Genomic DNA, 18,437 nt, shown 5'->3' on the forward strand with positions numbered 1-18,437 from the left:
GCATGGCCGCACGTATTATTCATTGTAAAGTCTACTTTGTGGAATTCCATGACAGTATATCATTAAATTCCGCAAAGTACGCCTGCTTCTATCAATCAAGAATTAACCGATCAATCCAGAGAACTGATCAGTTTGTTACCGGCTTCTTCTTGGTACAAATAACTGCAAACAGGCAGCCTTGACTTACAAAAGAGCTTATAAAGTAGGCCTAAAATAAATGAATCTAGAATTTGTATTAGAATTTTTAAATTGAATTCTGTAGTGCGTCCTACTACAAGATTCAACAAAAGAAACCGCTAAATCAGTTTAGTAATGGTTTAACGTCTAACCCTAGTCGTAGCACGTCTGGCGATTGTCAACTGGTTGCAATTGAGGCATGAATTTCCGAACGAGACACGACCGATCCAATCCGTTTGCAGATGAACGTGGGACGACGACTAGAGAAAGAAAAATAAGACCTCAGGTTTATCTAGACAGCGAGAAAATACTTACAAGTCAAGAAAACGAAAAATTTAACGAGTAATTGTTATTCAACATTACTAAAGAACCTAAGGACTAGACAGTCATTTTCAAAGAAAAGGAATATGTTAATAAATTATTGTGATTTGCACATTCCAAATAAAAAGTCTTGTAAAAAGGTTATTTGGATTTTTATGCTATTCGGATTAGAGAAAAATATGATTATATAAAGGGAAAAAGTCTTATCGCATTATGGTATGTATGAACTTGTAATAAAATCTCTTTGGCAATACTATTTAGTATTTGTATCTGGCTGGTTTTGATATCAATAAAAGTTAAAATTGTAAAAATGATAATTCCAAATTGAAATTAGGAAATGTATGATTTTTTTTTGTTTTTCATACTGAGATGAGTGACTGTAATAAAGAATTTCGATACATTTTGAAATTTTATTGCCAACAAGGTAAAAATGCGATGATGATGCGAATGGATTTTGCGATGTTTATGGACCAAATTCATTATTAGCTGTTACCACCAGGCAGGACCACCGATTCTGAACTCTACTGCGAACAACTAATGAGATTAAAGCAAGAAGTTGAGAGAAAGCGGCCGGAATTAATCAACAGAAGGGGTGTGGTTTTTCATCATGATAACGCTAGACCTCACACTTCTTTAGCCACTCTATTAAGAGAGTTTGGCTGGGAGGTATTAATGCATCCGCCGTTTAGTCCCAACCTAGCACCTTCAGACTTCCACCTGTTTCGATCTCTTCAGAATTCTTTAGGCAGTGTTAGGTTAACATCACGAGAGGACTGCCAAAACTACTTGTAGCGGTTTTTTGATCAGAAGCCCCAAAATTTCTATAGTAAAGGGATTATGTCCCTACCTACAAGATGGCAAATAGTTATCGAACAAAATGGTACCTACGAGTACATACTCTAGTTAAATGTAAATAAACTATATTAAAAAATGTTTTGAATTTTCTTAAAAAATGCAAAGAAACTTTTTCCGCAACCTAATATTTGCACTCTATTACTGCCATTGTTTAAAATAAGTTACAATAATTTTTTAATGGCTGAACAAAGGTGACTTATTTTTGTTAATTAAATACTTCTATAATCATCTGTTTTCCTGGAATGCAGTCATTATTACAAATTTTAACAATGTCTTTTTGTTTTCATACAAATAAATGTGCTTTTTCGGAATTGTATTATTCGGAAAATCAAACTTTAATTTATAATTTTACAGCTCCATACTAATTTGAGAGATTACTAATTTAGCAGGAAAATTAAACTATGCAAATTCCAATTTTGTTTTATCGCCTGCATCCTTAGAAGGCACTGCCAAAGCCCGAAGTGAGTCGAGTTCGTTTATACATTAACGTCCGTTTTCCATATTCAATCTATCTGTAATCTGTTAATAAGTTTCTTGGCAAAGTTGTTATTAGTTTAAAATTGTATGGATATTTTTTGGCAATAACAACGTTGCTAAGTGATGAATCCATCGATTCCGTAATCAGTAGATTGAAAATCGCTAAAGTCATCGATTTATACGTAGTAAAAGACAACGGTTATACGAAATTTTAGTGTTTTATAAAAGGAAACCAATTATATCCATTTTAGTACGAGGTTAAAGTGTTCGGAGATATTAACCATAGGTAGCAAATACCAAATAGCGCCCTTAGTGGATTTATTGAACACAAGATCGAGAAGCATGAAGCACTTATGATATACCAAGAAGAAAAAGAAACTAACAAACAAGATTAATTAAGCTTAGAAAATAACAGGAATGCAAAAGCGGTCTTAAATTAAGCTAGCAATCGTAAGTCGACTTGTGGCAAGAGTACATGAATAACCTAGAAAATGACGGAACAAAATTAAACTGTATTAGTAAAAGCTGGGAATTACGCAAGCATGGGCGAAGTTCAACGAAATTTCGGTATTAAAAAAAAACAGAACGATAGAGCGAAAAAAGAGCCTATTAAACCTAGCTAAAACAAAAAACCAATGCGATTCAAATGTAGATAGAAACGAATTTCCGCTCGATTGGTATTTTAATTTGCCGGCATTCGGTAGATGTTCCCCAGAACACGGTCTCGTTTCATATGCAAGTGCCGGCATACCGTATATATACCTACCGGCATATTGGGACCGGCCCGAATTCAATTATTTGCCGCAAGGTAACATCGGTATTGTTTGAGTCAAGTTATTGTTCTATTGTATTAAAATATCTGTCTCGTTTACGTTTAACTGAAGGTGTTGAATTTGGGTCAACTAATAGAGCGTATTCCATTCGGGGTGTTATGAAGAGTAATCGACATATTACCCTTAGGAATTCAGAAGTGGGAAGGATTTTCTTAAATCATAATGATAGTAACTTTAAGTTTATTTTTAACTTTCTGACTCAGCGCTGTATGCGCTAAATGGTTCAGGGTTCATTTCCCGGTGGGGGTTAATTTTAGAAGTATACGATTATAAATCAAACTGGGTCTTGCTAGTCGTCGTACTTTCGGCAAAGCGTTATTGTTACCAGTTTACACTAAACGTAGGAATCTCCTTAATCGGATGTCTAGTGATTTGAGGGATTCCTAGATAGTAAGTACGTTTTACGAACACTTCTGTATTGTCTAGCGGCTTTAGGCGCTGTCTAAATTTACGACATCGATTAAATCCATACGAAAAATTAAAAATATGATAATACAAACACAAGTTAGGTTATAAGAGTAGCCCAGTGAAAAATGTATGCCTAGGAATCTTCTCTAATTAGCCGTTAATTACTTGGGCATTGCCTTGTCCGTTGTAAGTGAAAATGGGCATTAGTGTTCCACCAAGATACTTCGTAAAACAGACTATAGAGGAGAGAGGAATAGGTTTATTTTGCGTCTATACATTTATCAGGTTAACGCTATATATTAGACTGCATATTGAATTATTATCAAAAGAAATTGTATTGACTGCCAATTCTTTGGATTGCGCTTACATGACATACGCTTATCAACGACATAAGTTTGATTTTCAGGACTTTTTTATATAATAGCGCTTTTCAAAACTATTGGTCTAAAACCAGTCAACATCATTATCATTATCATATCAAACCATTACTGGCCCTCTACAGGACACAGGTCTCCTCCTACAATGAGAAGGGTTCAGGCCGTAGTCCACCACGCTGGCCCAGTGTGGATTGGTAAACATATTCAATCAATGACAAAAAAAGTGAAAAACTTACCTCATCTTTTCCTTTGACAACGCACATATCGATGTCCGATTCCGTTGAATACCAAACTAATCTTCTCTGCTCGGCCAAGTCAGTCAGACTGAGGTTGTAGACAACATTTCTGAAACAAAAAGAACTAAGATATAGACTCCATTCATTTTTCTAGTCCTAGGTAAATTTTTCAAATCGCACTTGTTCGTACAAGAATCTCATTGTATCGCTTTGAGGCTCATAATCCAAGATGAATAATAAAATACACGAGAGTTTTATTTCAAATAACTAAACGTGAGTTTGGTGATACGAGTATTAAGTGTATAACTAAGTGCGAACAAAGAGTTTTTACAAATTTTCTTTTATAATTAAATATTTCTTTATCATGCGATGAATAGCGATTTTAAATGTACCTTATTATTCACAATTATATGAAAAATTGCGGCAAGAAGCGGTGACAGCCTAGTGGGTAAGTCATCGGCTTTCCTTTCGTGGAGACCGTGTTCGAGTGCCGGCACACCGCTGACTTTTCGGTCACCACGGAATTGAAGCAATTTAAATATCACTCATAATTTATTTTATCATTTAAATGGTGAAGGACAACATCGTTAGGAACCTTTATGCCTGAGAGTTCTGCATAATGTTCTCGGTGTTATCGGGTTCACGGTGTGTGAAGTCTACCAATCCGGATTTGGTCTGCGTGGGTAGACTACGGTCTTAACCGCTCTCATTCTGAGTGTTGGTAATGATATGATGGTGATGATATGAATAATAATCAAAAAAATTTATAACATAACAGTAAGATGAGATATAAATAGGAAAATATTAGTTATTTTTTTTGAGTTTCTTGCCGGCTTCTTTTCGGTAGAATTTGCCTTCCGAACCGGTGGTAGAGTCACTACAAAAAGACATACTTGACGTTTCAAAAGTGCTTATATTAGGCCTACTTTAAATTAATGAATTTAGAATTTTGAATTTAATGTAGGCTGTAAGTGTAAGTGTGCGTAGTAGCAAGCAGTTGTATCGACGTAAACAGTTTAGTGAAAATTATGATGATGATGATGGATTCAGAACAAAGCGTGGCAACGTGTACAATGTAACTTCGAACTTTATTGCGGCCAGTTGTTACAATTCATTAAATTTTGAGAGCATGACTGCGTTCTAACATAATTGCGAGTCTTACCCCCTCAATTAAGATATTTGGGGACGAAATTTCATAAAGAAATTACCGTGAACTTTGACAATTATAACGCCGGTGCCCGGTGCGTCTCACCTACATAAGTCTGCTTTCAATCGACGACGCGCAAAGATTCGTGGCAAAGTGCAGTTTTTTTTAAATAAATAAATAAATAAATATACTACGACAATAGACACATCTAGCCCCAAAGTAAGCGTAGCTTCAATCTGTTATGGGTACTAAGATGACTCATGTGTATTTTTATGAATAATATACATAGGTAAATACTTACATAAAAACAGATAAACACTGAGAAACATTCATGTTCATCACACAAACATTTTCCAGTTGTGGGAATCGAACCCACGGCTTTGGACTCAAAAAGCAGGGTCGCTGAACACTGCGCCAGTCGGTCGTCATGTGAGTTTAAAACCCACTGTAGGATACGAATTTTATAGTTTCATCATCAACTGCCTGATAACAACACATCTCTTTAGGATACGATTGTCTCGTTGTCATAGTTTCATCATCAACAGTTGAGTTGACAAAGCGAGATGGTTATAACAAAAAGTACACCCGCTTAAATTTACTGTGGCCTCCTTAGACCAGGTCTCTTTTTGAACCCTCGTACCTCAATTTTAAGTTTGCTTCATCAGTACGTCAAAACTGTCATCTTTGGGTCTATTTGAAGAAAGACATTTTAAGACTTCGGCTTTTATTTGCAACTGCGGTGCTCAGGCCATGGAATGTTGGCTTTTACGACTGTCACATGTTACTGATAATAACCAAGATCGCTGTCTTAAGGTGCTTTTCGAAGCATGGGTCATGCAACGAAAATTCTTAAACTCCGAAGCTGTACTGACATAATACATACTTACATATGACACAGAAAATCTGAGTCCTAAACGATATTTAGCTCAAAAATTATGGCTGAAAATTACAATGAGTGCTGTGTCCGGAATACAGCACTCTAGAGAGCGTGGTTGCCGGTGGAATTATTGGCACATGAGGCTTAAAATCCTCGCCTCAGGTTGATGAAAACAGGGACGCTTAGTAGGTCGTGCTCCTTGCATATCCTGAAAAGTATTCTCTGTTCTCTTTACAGGCGATGGTTTTCCACATCAGGTGGCAACCGTTCTGGCGCTGCAGTGATCACCTTGGTTATAGGTGGGAAGCCATTTTGAATTTTCTCTGGTCCTATCTACAAAGACGTGCCGCTAAGCCATTAACGGTTCCGAATAGAGGTATAGTTTCATTATCACTGGCATACCCTCAAAGGTTAGCCTTTGACCACCTTAGACTGCAACGTCACTCAACACCAGGTGAGATTACAGTAAAGGGCTACCTTGCAGTGGCATAAAAATGTTGGTCCCTTCTCTTAATTTTTACAAATTCATAAAAATTCCGCTTAGTAATATAATAACCTTACTAAGATTGTATCAAGAAAATTGTGAAAATTTTCAAAATTTTCCTCCATAGGTCCTTTTCCTCCACAGCCGCGGCCACGTCAGCAGTTGACCGTCGATATGATTTGATACGATGGTGCTTCAAAACTACCAATTTACAATTTATATTTTATTGTACGCTCGAAGATGCAATTTTATATAATTACCCTCTTTTTGTAAATTAGCATGTAAGTTCCATTTAAGTGGAAATTCCTTTGTGGAACAATAAATATCTTAAACCAGATAGGTAGTGTAAATACGATAAAAAATAGTAAATGTAGTGTAAATATGATTTTTAAAGGTCAGAAGATATCTCATAAGATCGGAATTTAGGTATAGAAAGATCGGTAGCAAACGATTTTATGTCAAACTTTGATTTTTGCTGCTTTGACGTCCTAAAAAGGATGGTTGGACGACCCTTAAACTGGAAAAAAGCTCTAACAAAAACAAAATGATAGCAAGCCCATTTGCTTTGGGTTGACCATTTAAAAAGGTGGTTCTATTAAAATCCCTTCAGACGGATGTCTGATCGAGAGTTTTATACGAGTACATTTTATGGATTGAGGAATTGGTTAAACTAACATAATATTGCATACCTGAGAGTTCTTCATAAACTTCTCAAAGGCGTGTGAAGTTTACCAATCCAAGTGTGCCAGCGTGGTGGACTACGGCCTACACCTTCTCATTCATTACTGCCCTGAGTGGGCAATAAAAAATAAATTTATAACACTAAAAATAAAATTTGCGTGATGAATAAATCTTACTTTATGAATGTACCAAAATAAATTATTCCCAGTTAATTATTCGGTACATGTTTGCGGTGGTGGTTTAATCAGAAAAGTTTTTGTAAAGTTGTTGGAAACTCTGTGGTCCCAGATGGACCATCCGGACGATGCATTTCATTATATATCAAAAGCGCAACTGCTGCATATTTGATGGGAACTATTTTACAACGTTGTTATACCGCAGAGCCATGATCTTGCCGCATAAGCGGAAGTTTATGGTAAACAGGCGACAGATCGAATTACAACTATATTTTCTATACTTGCTCCATCCCATTAGCGACCCACTCCAGGGCACTGGTCTCCGCCCAAAATGAGAAGACCGCATTACGGAGACCATGCTATAAATTTCGTGTTTGGGAGAATTTCTTGAACTGAATGAACTTGCCACTCAGAGTTGAGAAATCTTTAAACTGTTTTCTCAAATGCGACGAGATTTTTTTTACCCATCTACTCGTACAACGCAATACTGTGACCAACCAAAAAAACAATATTCATATATATGACTAGCATACGAGCAAACTTTTATCTCGAACTACGCTAACTGGCCACCTATACGTACGTTCATAACCGAATTGAATGGTAGCTATGAACAAAATTCGATAAAACCATTTTTTCTAAAAAAAAAGACCGTAAAATTGAACCTAGGCTAAAAGTGTCGGACGGATTTTATATAGGTTTTCTGTAGATGATAGAGTTTCCAGAGAAGGTTTGTTTTCCATCAGAGTAGGTGTTGAATACCTCTGTGGTGCCGTGGTAAGGCTGTGGTTTATGAGTGGAAGGTGTTGGGTGCGACTCCGGCGGGGGCATATCGGGAACTAAGATATAGACTTAGTTCAAAAAAGAGTAATTTGGCAAGCAAACCTGGGGCAAAATGTATTAATGTAAAAATAAATAGCACATTTTATATAAACGTGATTGTATATCAACACATATATAATAGAATGTATAAGTAATCTCATATAATTACTACTACCTTCAATAACGCGCTCCTTGCAGCCCTGTGAAGTATTGCTCTGTTTATAGGCATCAAATAGGCCATCTGCTTTGTCCATTAATTATTACAATAAAAAAAAAAAACCTGCATACCACAGACATTATATCGATACTTTTAATATAATTTATACCAGTAAATTGTCCGCGTCTCATTATTTATCTTTACGTTATTCAACACGAGTACGTAGAGTACTGTAAAGTAACATAGGATAATTTTTATCCTGGAAAAACATACAGTTCCCAGGGATTTAAAAACAAAAACTGTAATAAACGCTGACGAAGAACGCGGGACACAGCTAGTAATAAATAAAATAGCTTTGTAGCATTCTGTTTAACACTTATTTTTATGGCAGTTATTATTGCTGTTTAGGAATATATGTGTAGCTTATCGCTACCACTACGTTGTTGCTTGCCACTACAAAGCTATGGCCCCTACAAAGTTATGGCCCCGCGATTTGTGTGGTACAGTTAAAATGTACACGAAGATCATCGCGTTGACTGCCGTTGTTATCCGTATATTATTTTGTGCAAGTTTATCCTGTATTGTGGTTTATATTTACATACTTACTCATGTTGCACATTATTTTCGGTAATATAGGGCGATAATTTAGATGCAATCAGTCAGGCTAAATTTTAGGCTAATGGGTCCAAGATAATCATTGAGAGACAAAATATTAAATAATCAATAATGAAATAAGCATGACAGTCTTTAATGGAAATACATATTTCAAAATTTAATGGAATTGTTATAACAAAAAAAAAATATCTAAATTTAAGAGAAAATGTAACTGATATAATTTGAAGATTTGAAGCAAAAATAAACTTGCAATGCGATATACTAGACTACACTAATTTTTTTTTTTTAGTTTGTAATTCATATTAATATTTAATGTAAGTTTTTTATTTCTTTTTAGTTTAGTTTTTAATTATTTTTTATTTATATATTAAATAAATAAAAAAAATTAAAATAAAATAAGTTATTGATTTGAACGAAATCGTATACAATTATATATGAGATATATTTTAAAAGTTTAAAGTTTTATTAAACGTAAGCTTATAGAAAAGTCCTATTATGCTAGTATAAAGGACTAATTTAACGACAAAGCTTGGGTGTTAAATATTGCTCTAACCAGGTTGTAAGATGGTGAAAACAAAAAAAACAATCGGCTATGTTTGCTGTAGGCTTTCACTCAGACCAAGGCGCGTTTGGAACCCTCGTAGCTTGAGTTTTAAGTTTATCATCTCACTTGTATGTACATATTTTACATGAAATATCATCAAAAGTGCCATCTATGTGCTTATTTGTATAAAGAAATATTTGACTTCATTTTGATTATACTATCAGTAGTAGGGAAAAATTATACAATAAGTAGTTATAGAAGCGAGGACTATGGAAGGTTAATGGGCTCAGCTACAACTCCAAAAAAAGTGAAGTGATTGTTTTTAGGGGAAATAACAAACCGATAAATTTTAAACCATGTATACAATTAGGTGGAACTCCCCTGAAACAGGTAGCTGAGTTCAAATAACTAGGGCATATAGTAACCGAACGCCTGGGTGACGACAGCGACATGGAACGTGAGCGCCGGGCGCTGTCAGTTCGAGGCAATATGTTGGCTCGCAGATTTGCACGATGTACGACGCAGGTAAAGGTAACCCTGTTTAGAGCCTACTGTCAATCTTTCTACACGTGCAATCTGTGGACGAACTACACGCAGCGAGCCTACAGCGCCCTGCGTATTCAATATAACAATGTGTTGAGGGCGGTGCTGAGGAAGCCTCGACACTGCAGTGCGTTAGCAATGTTTGCGGACGTTCATGTGGACGATTTCTTCGCGATCATGCGTAGGCGTGCGGCGTCTATGTTGTGCAGGCTTGTGAGCAGTACCAACACCCTCCTTAACACATGGGCCAATAAGCTGGATAGCCCCCTCTGGAGGTGCTGGAATGGTGCACACACGGGCTATAGGAGGGCCAAACCCAGAGCCTGGTTTGTTGGGCCGGTATAGTTTAGGATATAAGTTTGTCTAACATAGGATAGTGGTTTTTTTTTTTTTTGTTACTAACATTATATTTATTTATTTTAATATTTATTTCGTGTTTAATTATTAGTGTTTTATTAATTTTAATTATTTTTATTATTATTATTATTATTTTTGTTAATTTAATTTGTGCTTCATTTTATGTTATTTTTAAAAAAAACTGTTAAGTGCACAGTATATGGGCTATGCCTGAAATAAAAAATTATTATTATTATTATTATTATAGAGCATTTAGTGACAGAGCTCGACCGGCGAACTACTGCAGCCACGCAACGTAGCAGTGTTCCGGTCTGAAGGGCGTGGTTGCCGGTGTAAAAAAAAACACTTTCTCATTTATATTTAGTACAGATTAGAAGCAAGTGACGTGAGTACAAATACAAGATACAAGAGGTACAGTTACTTGAGGCTTAACACCCACGCCTCAGAGCGATGCACACATGACGCACTTTGCAGGACGTGTTCCTACCATACCCTGCGAAACGTTGCTCTGTTAATAGGTGATAGGTTACCCCCACCGTCAGGTGGGTGGGTGTTGCGTGATCCGTTAATAATTTTTAAGAAAATAAAAAGGTGTTTTTGATAGAAACTATTTGAATATGCTAAAGACATTTTGTCAACAGTTACATATTCATTTACAATTTTCCGGAACATTTATTTTGCTGCAGCAGTGAAATTTGCTCGAGTCAACGCGGGAAAATTCAGTCCACACGCCCAATTTCTTCACAACATGCCCTGTAGTTACATTCACACACATACGAATAATGCATTACCTTACCGAGGGCGTAATATAAAAGAAATCGAAGTGCCTGTAATTTGGCAAGAATATTGGGGGAGATATTCGGGGGTACTCGGACCCTATCCATATTTTATGCGCAAACTGTTTTTTTTGTTCCGTTAACGAACTGGGATGAGCCAATTTACCCATACGGACAGTAACTAATAATCCCATTAAGAGCAGAACCGGTAAGTGGATTTCGGATGATCAGCGTCGATCAATTAGAATCTTCGGTGAATTCTCATAGTAAGGCCTACCATTACAGGCATCCCCATATCACGTCATGTTATCAATACATTAATTGACAACGTTTCGCCAATCGAAGCAACCAGTTTCATGTATTGATCTGATAGCTAATATTAGCTTCTAGCTATCCTGAATCTACGTTATCATTATTAGTTCCAGCTTATGAGTTTCCCATTGCTGGGCATAGTCTTCTCACAGGAGAGAGGAATTTCAATATTGAGCCCATCTCGCTGCCCAAATTCTGATTCACGGTACCTTATATGAATATCTATAAATTATAATATTGTATTCTTTATTTAGAAATATACCTGTAGATTCACTTCAGATGCTTTGTGTCACAGGCACATTCATATAGTCCTTATCACAGGCACTTATGTTAGACGATGGTGATAACTACATTCGTAAACTTACAAGTAAGCTAGGAGGTTTCTAAGTGTTTTTTTTTTTCAGTTAGCGGTTCAGCTATTTATATAAAGCTTAAACTAGAACTTATATCCTCTTTAGGAACTTTGTATTCTTACCGGATGAAACTCTGCCTTTGAATTCTCAGTTCCATAAACTATAATACGTCAATCAGCAGGAGAAAAAACAAAAACCTTTTCTCATTTATATTTAGTAGAGATTAGAGGCAAGTGATGTTAGTACAAATACAAGATACAAGACAAAGGCGTTGTCCTCTATCAATTATGCGCGTCAGTGATTCCCGCCAAAAGCCCGCGGCCATCTTGGGTTGCGAATCAACGCCATCTATTATTCGGACGCTCGTTTATGTTTTTTTGTTGCAAACAATTTGTAGGCAACGTTCTCTGATTGATGGTACAAGTTAGAATGAATTTCATGTCTCCCTTGAGAACCTTTTTTGAATTCCTTTTTCACGCGTATTTATTTATTTTTAAGTTTGGACGTTCATTGCTGGATAAAGGTAGTTAGGTAGTCTTTCGTAGGAATTTAGACTCATAATTCTCTTGTGTCGTGTCCAGAGTTTTACACAACTTATAAAAAACAGAGCAATACTTTGCAGGGCATGCAACACGTCCTTCCAACTCCCACTGTGTGTCCATAAGCCTCATATGCCTGTAATTACCGGTAACCAATCAATATATATTCGTTTATTGATTATTTTAATCATTCAAGTATTTTACATTTTATTGCCAATATTAATCGAATATTATGTATTTGTTATTTGATACACCGTTGATTGTCTGAATCCGATCTCTACTTTAGCGAAAGATCACAGAATTGCAACTGTTAACTTACTTGGATTATATTTTTTGGGCATTCATTAGTACTGGATAGAATGAGGTGTTACTTTGCAGAGTTCCATGATATATTATGAAAATTAAGCTTAATTTGCTATACTCCGCGAAAAGCAGGAGAATCTTTTTAAGTAACAATTATTAATTGTAGTCAACATTTCCTGAGGATGCTCCGGTTTCAGAGCAAAGCGTGTGTAGAGGGTACATTGCCGAACATCTGTTTGGTGTGGATAAGGATTGAACAAATTATAAATTACACCATACAGATTCTCCTGATTTTCGCGGAGTATAGCAAATTAAGCTTAATTTCATTAGAAAGCATTAATGAATGTATTTATATCTGCGGTGTGAAAGTATCAATATCTGCTCATTAATTCAAACTTTTTAAGGAGTTTCTTGATAAGAAATATTGTAAATTTTGTTGTGAATAATAATCTCATATCATCGATTAATATATCACTTGCCAATCAGCCCGTTTCATCAACAAACATGCCTCTGCTGAGCGGCCGATGATCGAATCCGAATGGAAACATCAAACACTTTGCTTTTTAAACGAGATTTACATGTTAAATAATATTATTAGTTAATTACTGCCGTGTTTGCGTATGATGCCGACATTGTAAGTACATATAATTACAATTTCACACTTGTTAATTAATAGATTTTGTCCATACTTTACTATTTAATAAAGTTTAATAATGCTTGGGCGATTTTAGAACGCTACTTTTTATTGGAAATAGCTTGATAGGGTTTTTTCTTAAATAAATAAATGTACTACGACTATACACACATCGCCATCTAGCCCAAAGTACGAAGATGACTGATGAATATTTTTTATTGAATAATATACATAAATACTTATAATATACATATAAACACCCAGACACTGAAAAACATTCATGTTCATCACACTAACATTTTTCATTTGTGGGAATCGAACCCACGACCTTGAACTCAGAAAGCAGGGTCGCTGCCCACTGCGTCAATCGGCCGTCAGACTAATATTGTAAATGGAATATTGTGTTTGTATCTTTGTTACACAATATGTTCGATATAATGATAGCTTGCATCCTGGAGACGGACATAGAATAGGTAATTTCATCCTGCAAAAGCACTGAGAAACAATTCCCGTAAGATTAAAAAAAACTTTTTTGTCTATGTACAACTAAGCAGCAAAACCGATATTGACCAAAACTCGCATAGACCGAAATAATAAACTGGTCAACTATTTTATACGCAAAATGACTAATTAGTCAGATGAACTAATTTATACCTTTTAAAATACTACTGTTTGCTATGCAGGTAGGTAGGTTTGAAAGACTTGCTCGGTTTTGTTGTTAAACTATTCGTACTAACATTTCCCCGAATTAGCCATATTATATTAAATTAATCTAGTAACTTGGCCACAATTAACTAATATAATGCGAAACCCAATACAAGTAAAACGCTGTTTCACCGCAACACATTATATGGTAAGTAAACTGGTAAGTAAACGTAAAAGCTATGCTATAATTACATAATATAATAGAGTTTTTTTAAATTAATAGACCATCGATTGGCAACTTTGATTAAATACTGAAGGTGGTAAGAAGGAGCGCGTTAGCTTAGAAATTTCCTTTTCATGCTTGTATTGATGCTTTCCACATGATATCCGTCGTGTAAAACGAAACAGTTCACGAATGCCGAGAAAATTGAAATTATTCCAGCATTAGATTCTTAATCATGTGGAAAAATCAATCTTCATGGTAGTGCCAAATAAACTAACCTATGGCAATGCAACTTCTTTCAATAAATTTAAACAAATTTCTGAGGCTATTACTATTTGACACAACTAAACTGATAGGTATTATAACCTATATACCAGTATACAAGGAATAATTTGAATTGATTTACATTTGACGGAACTATGACCTAAAATCAGCACTTCAAAAACCACTTCGCGTGATGCGCGGCCCAGATACAGACAGACAGAAAATGAAACTGTTCCTTCTAATATTGCGTACACCTTTTGGCAACATGATTGAAGTAAAACGAGATTAAACTAATATATAAAACGGTCGAAAGTTATTAAATAGTACATATTAAGCATGTAAATGATATAAGCATCGCCAGTTAGAATTTTCTAAACAGAATGTACGGGCCTTAAGGGATTAGGATCGCATAAACTGCAGACAGCTTTAACGAAGCAGTGGGGGAGATAGTATTGTCGACGAAAGAATAAATTATTAGCAAACAATGTGACGCAGTAAATAAACTCTCGTTTGTACTTGTGTCTAATGTTTTCTTTTACAATCGCATTATTAGCATAATTAATTAATACAAGACAAAACAAAATATAGTATGAAATTGCTTTTAGAAGAACTGTGTAGGCAGATGTTACCAGAAGATTTTATGAATTTAATAACTCTTAAAACCCATGATATATTCGTAACTAATAATTTATACTGTCAAGTTCGTGAGATTCTATGACATAATATAACAGGTTGTTGAACTATAAACGTTTCAAAGAGACATATTTTTTTTTGCTTGTATTTACAGAGATACCCAAATAAACAAACAACTTTGCCGCCCAGCAAATAAATAACATTAAGATCGGGAGTATAGTTATTTGCACATATAAAAGCAGAACTTGTATTAGTCAAGTTCAGAAATCTCGACATACATATAAGAGTAGCTTGGGATAGAGTTCTCTATCTCTGACTCTATCTTAAATTTGTTTTTCTTGGCCGTACACTATACTGGAGATGTTACAGTGCACAATTGTGTGCGCAAACACTGGTAAACTCTCTATTATCTCATTCTCCTAGTCCGATGATCCGGCAGCTCCAACACCAACAACGAAAGGAAAAAGGTCAGGTGTAGGACCGACAGCCTAACATGGTGTCTGAAGCACTAGGGTGAATTACCGCCAGTCCCCAAACTCCGGACTGTTACTAAGAATTTCATTATAGAAAAACCCCATACTATTCATTGGGTTTCTGGGAATCGATCCTAGGACCTAGTGTTCTGCAGTCAAACAAGCTAACCAGTAGACCAACCAAACATCAGACCAAGTAGGGTTTAGGCCGTAGTACACTACGCTGGCCAAGTGCGGATTGGTGGGCTCCACACGCCTTTGAAAACATTATGGAGATAGCTCTGGCATTCAGGTTTCTTCACGATGTATTCCTTCACCGAAGCAAGTGATATATTAATTGCTTAACACGCACATAACGCACATTCGGCCGCCTTTGTTACACAATTTTAAATGATTACATTTGTTCTTTTTTATTTATTTCTTGTATGCAATAAAGTATTTTTGATTGATTTATTGATTGATAACTTATAAAAGTTAGAGTAGCGTGCTAAGATTCGAACTCGGCCACCCGAAAGTGATGCCGAAGTCCTAACAACAGATACGAATATATATATACCAACTGAATAGGGATAAGACAAATAAAAAGCAATAGGGGAGAAACAGTATTGTCAATGGGAGGGTAAATTAGCGCAGTGGTCTCACAATGAGGCTTTATCTCAGCAACAAGAAACCCCTTTTCGATCTGATACTCTCATCTAAAGACCACAAATCTACAACGATTTCACGTTATAAATTCATTTACACACAATGAACTAAAAGCTGTTTGTTATAATGTTCAACAAATAGGAATAATTGCGTTGTTTTAGCCGCAAGTGCGTACTGGGGAAACAAGTGAAAGCAATGTATTTTAGCAGATAAAATAATTAATTACCTATAAGTAATAACAAACTTTAAATTTTACGAATAACTACTATTTTTAAGCAAACCTTATACTGCAAGCCAGTGGCGTGTGTTAGGAAATAGGGAATTACAGCACTTTATCTATGATAAACCCGATGATTATATTAAATATATCAACAAATCTTAGTTTGTATACTCATTGATAATGTATTGAAAATAGAATAATGGACTATAGTAGACTGTCAAATAAAAGTATAGGATCTATGGCGGGAGACGCGAGTTTGACAAGTTACATTGGCGGCAAAGAAAAAGTGAGGACGGATTTAAAGTAATGAATTGAGAAAAGGAGATTAAGTAAAGTATTGTGGATAGAACGTTACAAATTGGGAATAGATGATTTATAATGGAAACGATATACTTAAGGAAATATTGTTGTGGCAAAACAAGAGTCGTATATACTGGTGATGGTGTTGAGATAAGTTGTTAAAAGTTGTTGGTACTTACTATGGTTGTACTTGATGTTGCATCAGATAAGTATATCTCATCCTTTGGTTTATTTAGGTATCATATATGGAGCCCTAGCATAACTTTATACCGACAGTTTATGTAGCAGAGGTTGCTCTATACAAACAACTTGTTCCAAAAGTCCTGATGTTATAAGTGATAATAGTAGTTATGTTCGACCTGTCTTATATGTCTTGTATCAAAGGGCCTAGCGTTATTACATATGACAATGTTGTAATTGTGTTTATAAGTTGTTTTAATTGATTGAATAAAAGAGCAACGGTAGAGTTTCTTGCCAGTGGTCTTCTCTGCCGAAGACAGCATTCCGAACTGGTAGTAGAGTCATTCGAAGGTAACAAGTAATATGAATTATAGAGAAGCCTAATATACAGTATTAGAGTCAGTCTAGTTGTTTTATTTCACTCCTTGGGAAGTCAGGTTTATAGAGTACCAACCCACAACACTGCTCTAAAGCAGGTTGGTGGGCTTTAATGATGTCTTTTATAAAATGAATACTTTAATATGAGAAACTAGGTATTTAGCTTCAATAATACTGTTAATTAATGAAAGATCTAAGTGCCATCCTGAACATTGTTGGTATTGAAGTGAATATCTGAATACCTGGGTCTTCCACCATTTATATTTTTTTAGCACGTGCATAGAGGGTATGCACAGGGTATGAAGATCAGTTCTTTGATTACTCCAGTAAGAGTTATAAAAAACTTTAAGATAGGCATTTTAAGAGTTATAAAAAGGCCACTCTTAAGTATTTATATCATCGGCATACCCTGTGCATACCCTCTATGCACGCCACTGGCTTGCAGTATAAGGTGGCCAAGCACGTGACCACGCACGTGTTATTTTTCAACGTTTCATGTCACAAAATATTTCCTACTTTACTTTTTCTTTTAATTAACTATCCCCTTTTGAACTTACATAAAATAATATACACATTACTTAGTACTAGTAGTGTTAAAGAAGAATCGATTAAACTTATAACTTAAATTAAATTCGTACTTTTCCAGGAGGTACCACAACACAACCCCTACGTTTTCAGTCAACAGCTTTGGAACTGTATTTAAACTATGCTATTGTGTTTTTTATTTTGAAGACCTCTCAGGCGCAACGTTGAGCACTGTGAATTTAAGTTGGAGGTCCCGGGTTAGATTTCCGGCAGGGGCAATTTGGGAATTTATAATTTCTGAATTTTCTCTGGTCTGGCCTGGTGGAAGGCTTTGGCCGTGGCTAGTTACCACCCTACCGATAAGGACGTGCCGCTAAGCGATTTAGTGTTCCAGTGCGATTTCGTGTAGACACCGATTAAGGTGTATGACTACCATATTCCCTAACAGGTTAGCCCGCTATCAGATATTGCAGTCAAGGGCTAACCTGTAGTGGAATAAATAAAAATCGACTAGCTTCTGACAGGACCATAAATTAACTTTGAGCAATAAGTAAATATAAATAACTAGGAAAACTTTATAAGAATTTCTAAAATAAGAAATACCAGTAGAGGATAGATCGTTATAGGATCACAATTACCAGGACATCAGAAAAGCATGACAGTAGGGGAAGACTGTATAGTCGTTGAAAGAATAAATTATTAGCGTAGCGGAGTAGCACTGTGACTTTATCTTAACAACAAAAATCCCCCTTCGATCTGATGTTTTCATTTGTAATCAGCGCAAAACTACCGCAGCCTGAAACCACCCTTGGGTACAATAAGGTAAAAAGCGTCTAAAGCGATTCATTTCGTTAATTCTCTTCGGGAGTGAACAAAGACGTGGGTATTTATAATTTATTGTACTTTTCTTGTTTTAGAAGCGCTTCCCATATTGTTTTACACAATTTCTA

General features: G+C 35.7%; 1 protein-coding gene across 3 annotated transcripts in view; it reads right to left on the minus strand.

Annotated features, from left to right (window-relative positions):
- Positions 1-18,437, minus strand: part of LOC120633149 (semaphorin-1A) — a 516,391-nt gene that overhangs the window by 33,990 nt on the left and 463,964 nt on the right. For all 3 annotated transcript variants that reach the window (XM_039903275.1, XM_039903276.1, XM_039903273.1), the window contains one exon: positions 3,685-3,793. In XM_039903275.1, coding sequence (XP_039759209.1) covers positions 3,685-3,793 — 109 coding nt within the window. The remainder of the gene's footprint in view (positions 1-3,684; positions 3,794-18,437) is intronic.

This window comes from Pararge aegeria, chromosome 21 (assembly GCF_905163445.1).
Source record: "Pararge aegeria chromosome 21, ilParAegt1.1, whole genome shotgun sequence".
NCBI classification, from domain to species: Eukaryota; Metazoa; Arthropoda; class Insecta; order Lepidoptera; family Nymphalidae; genus Pararge; species Pararge aegeria.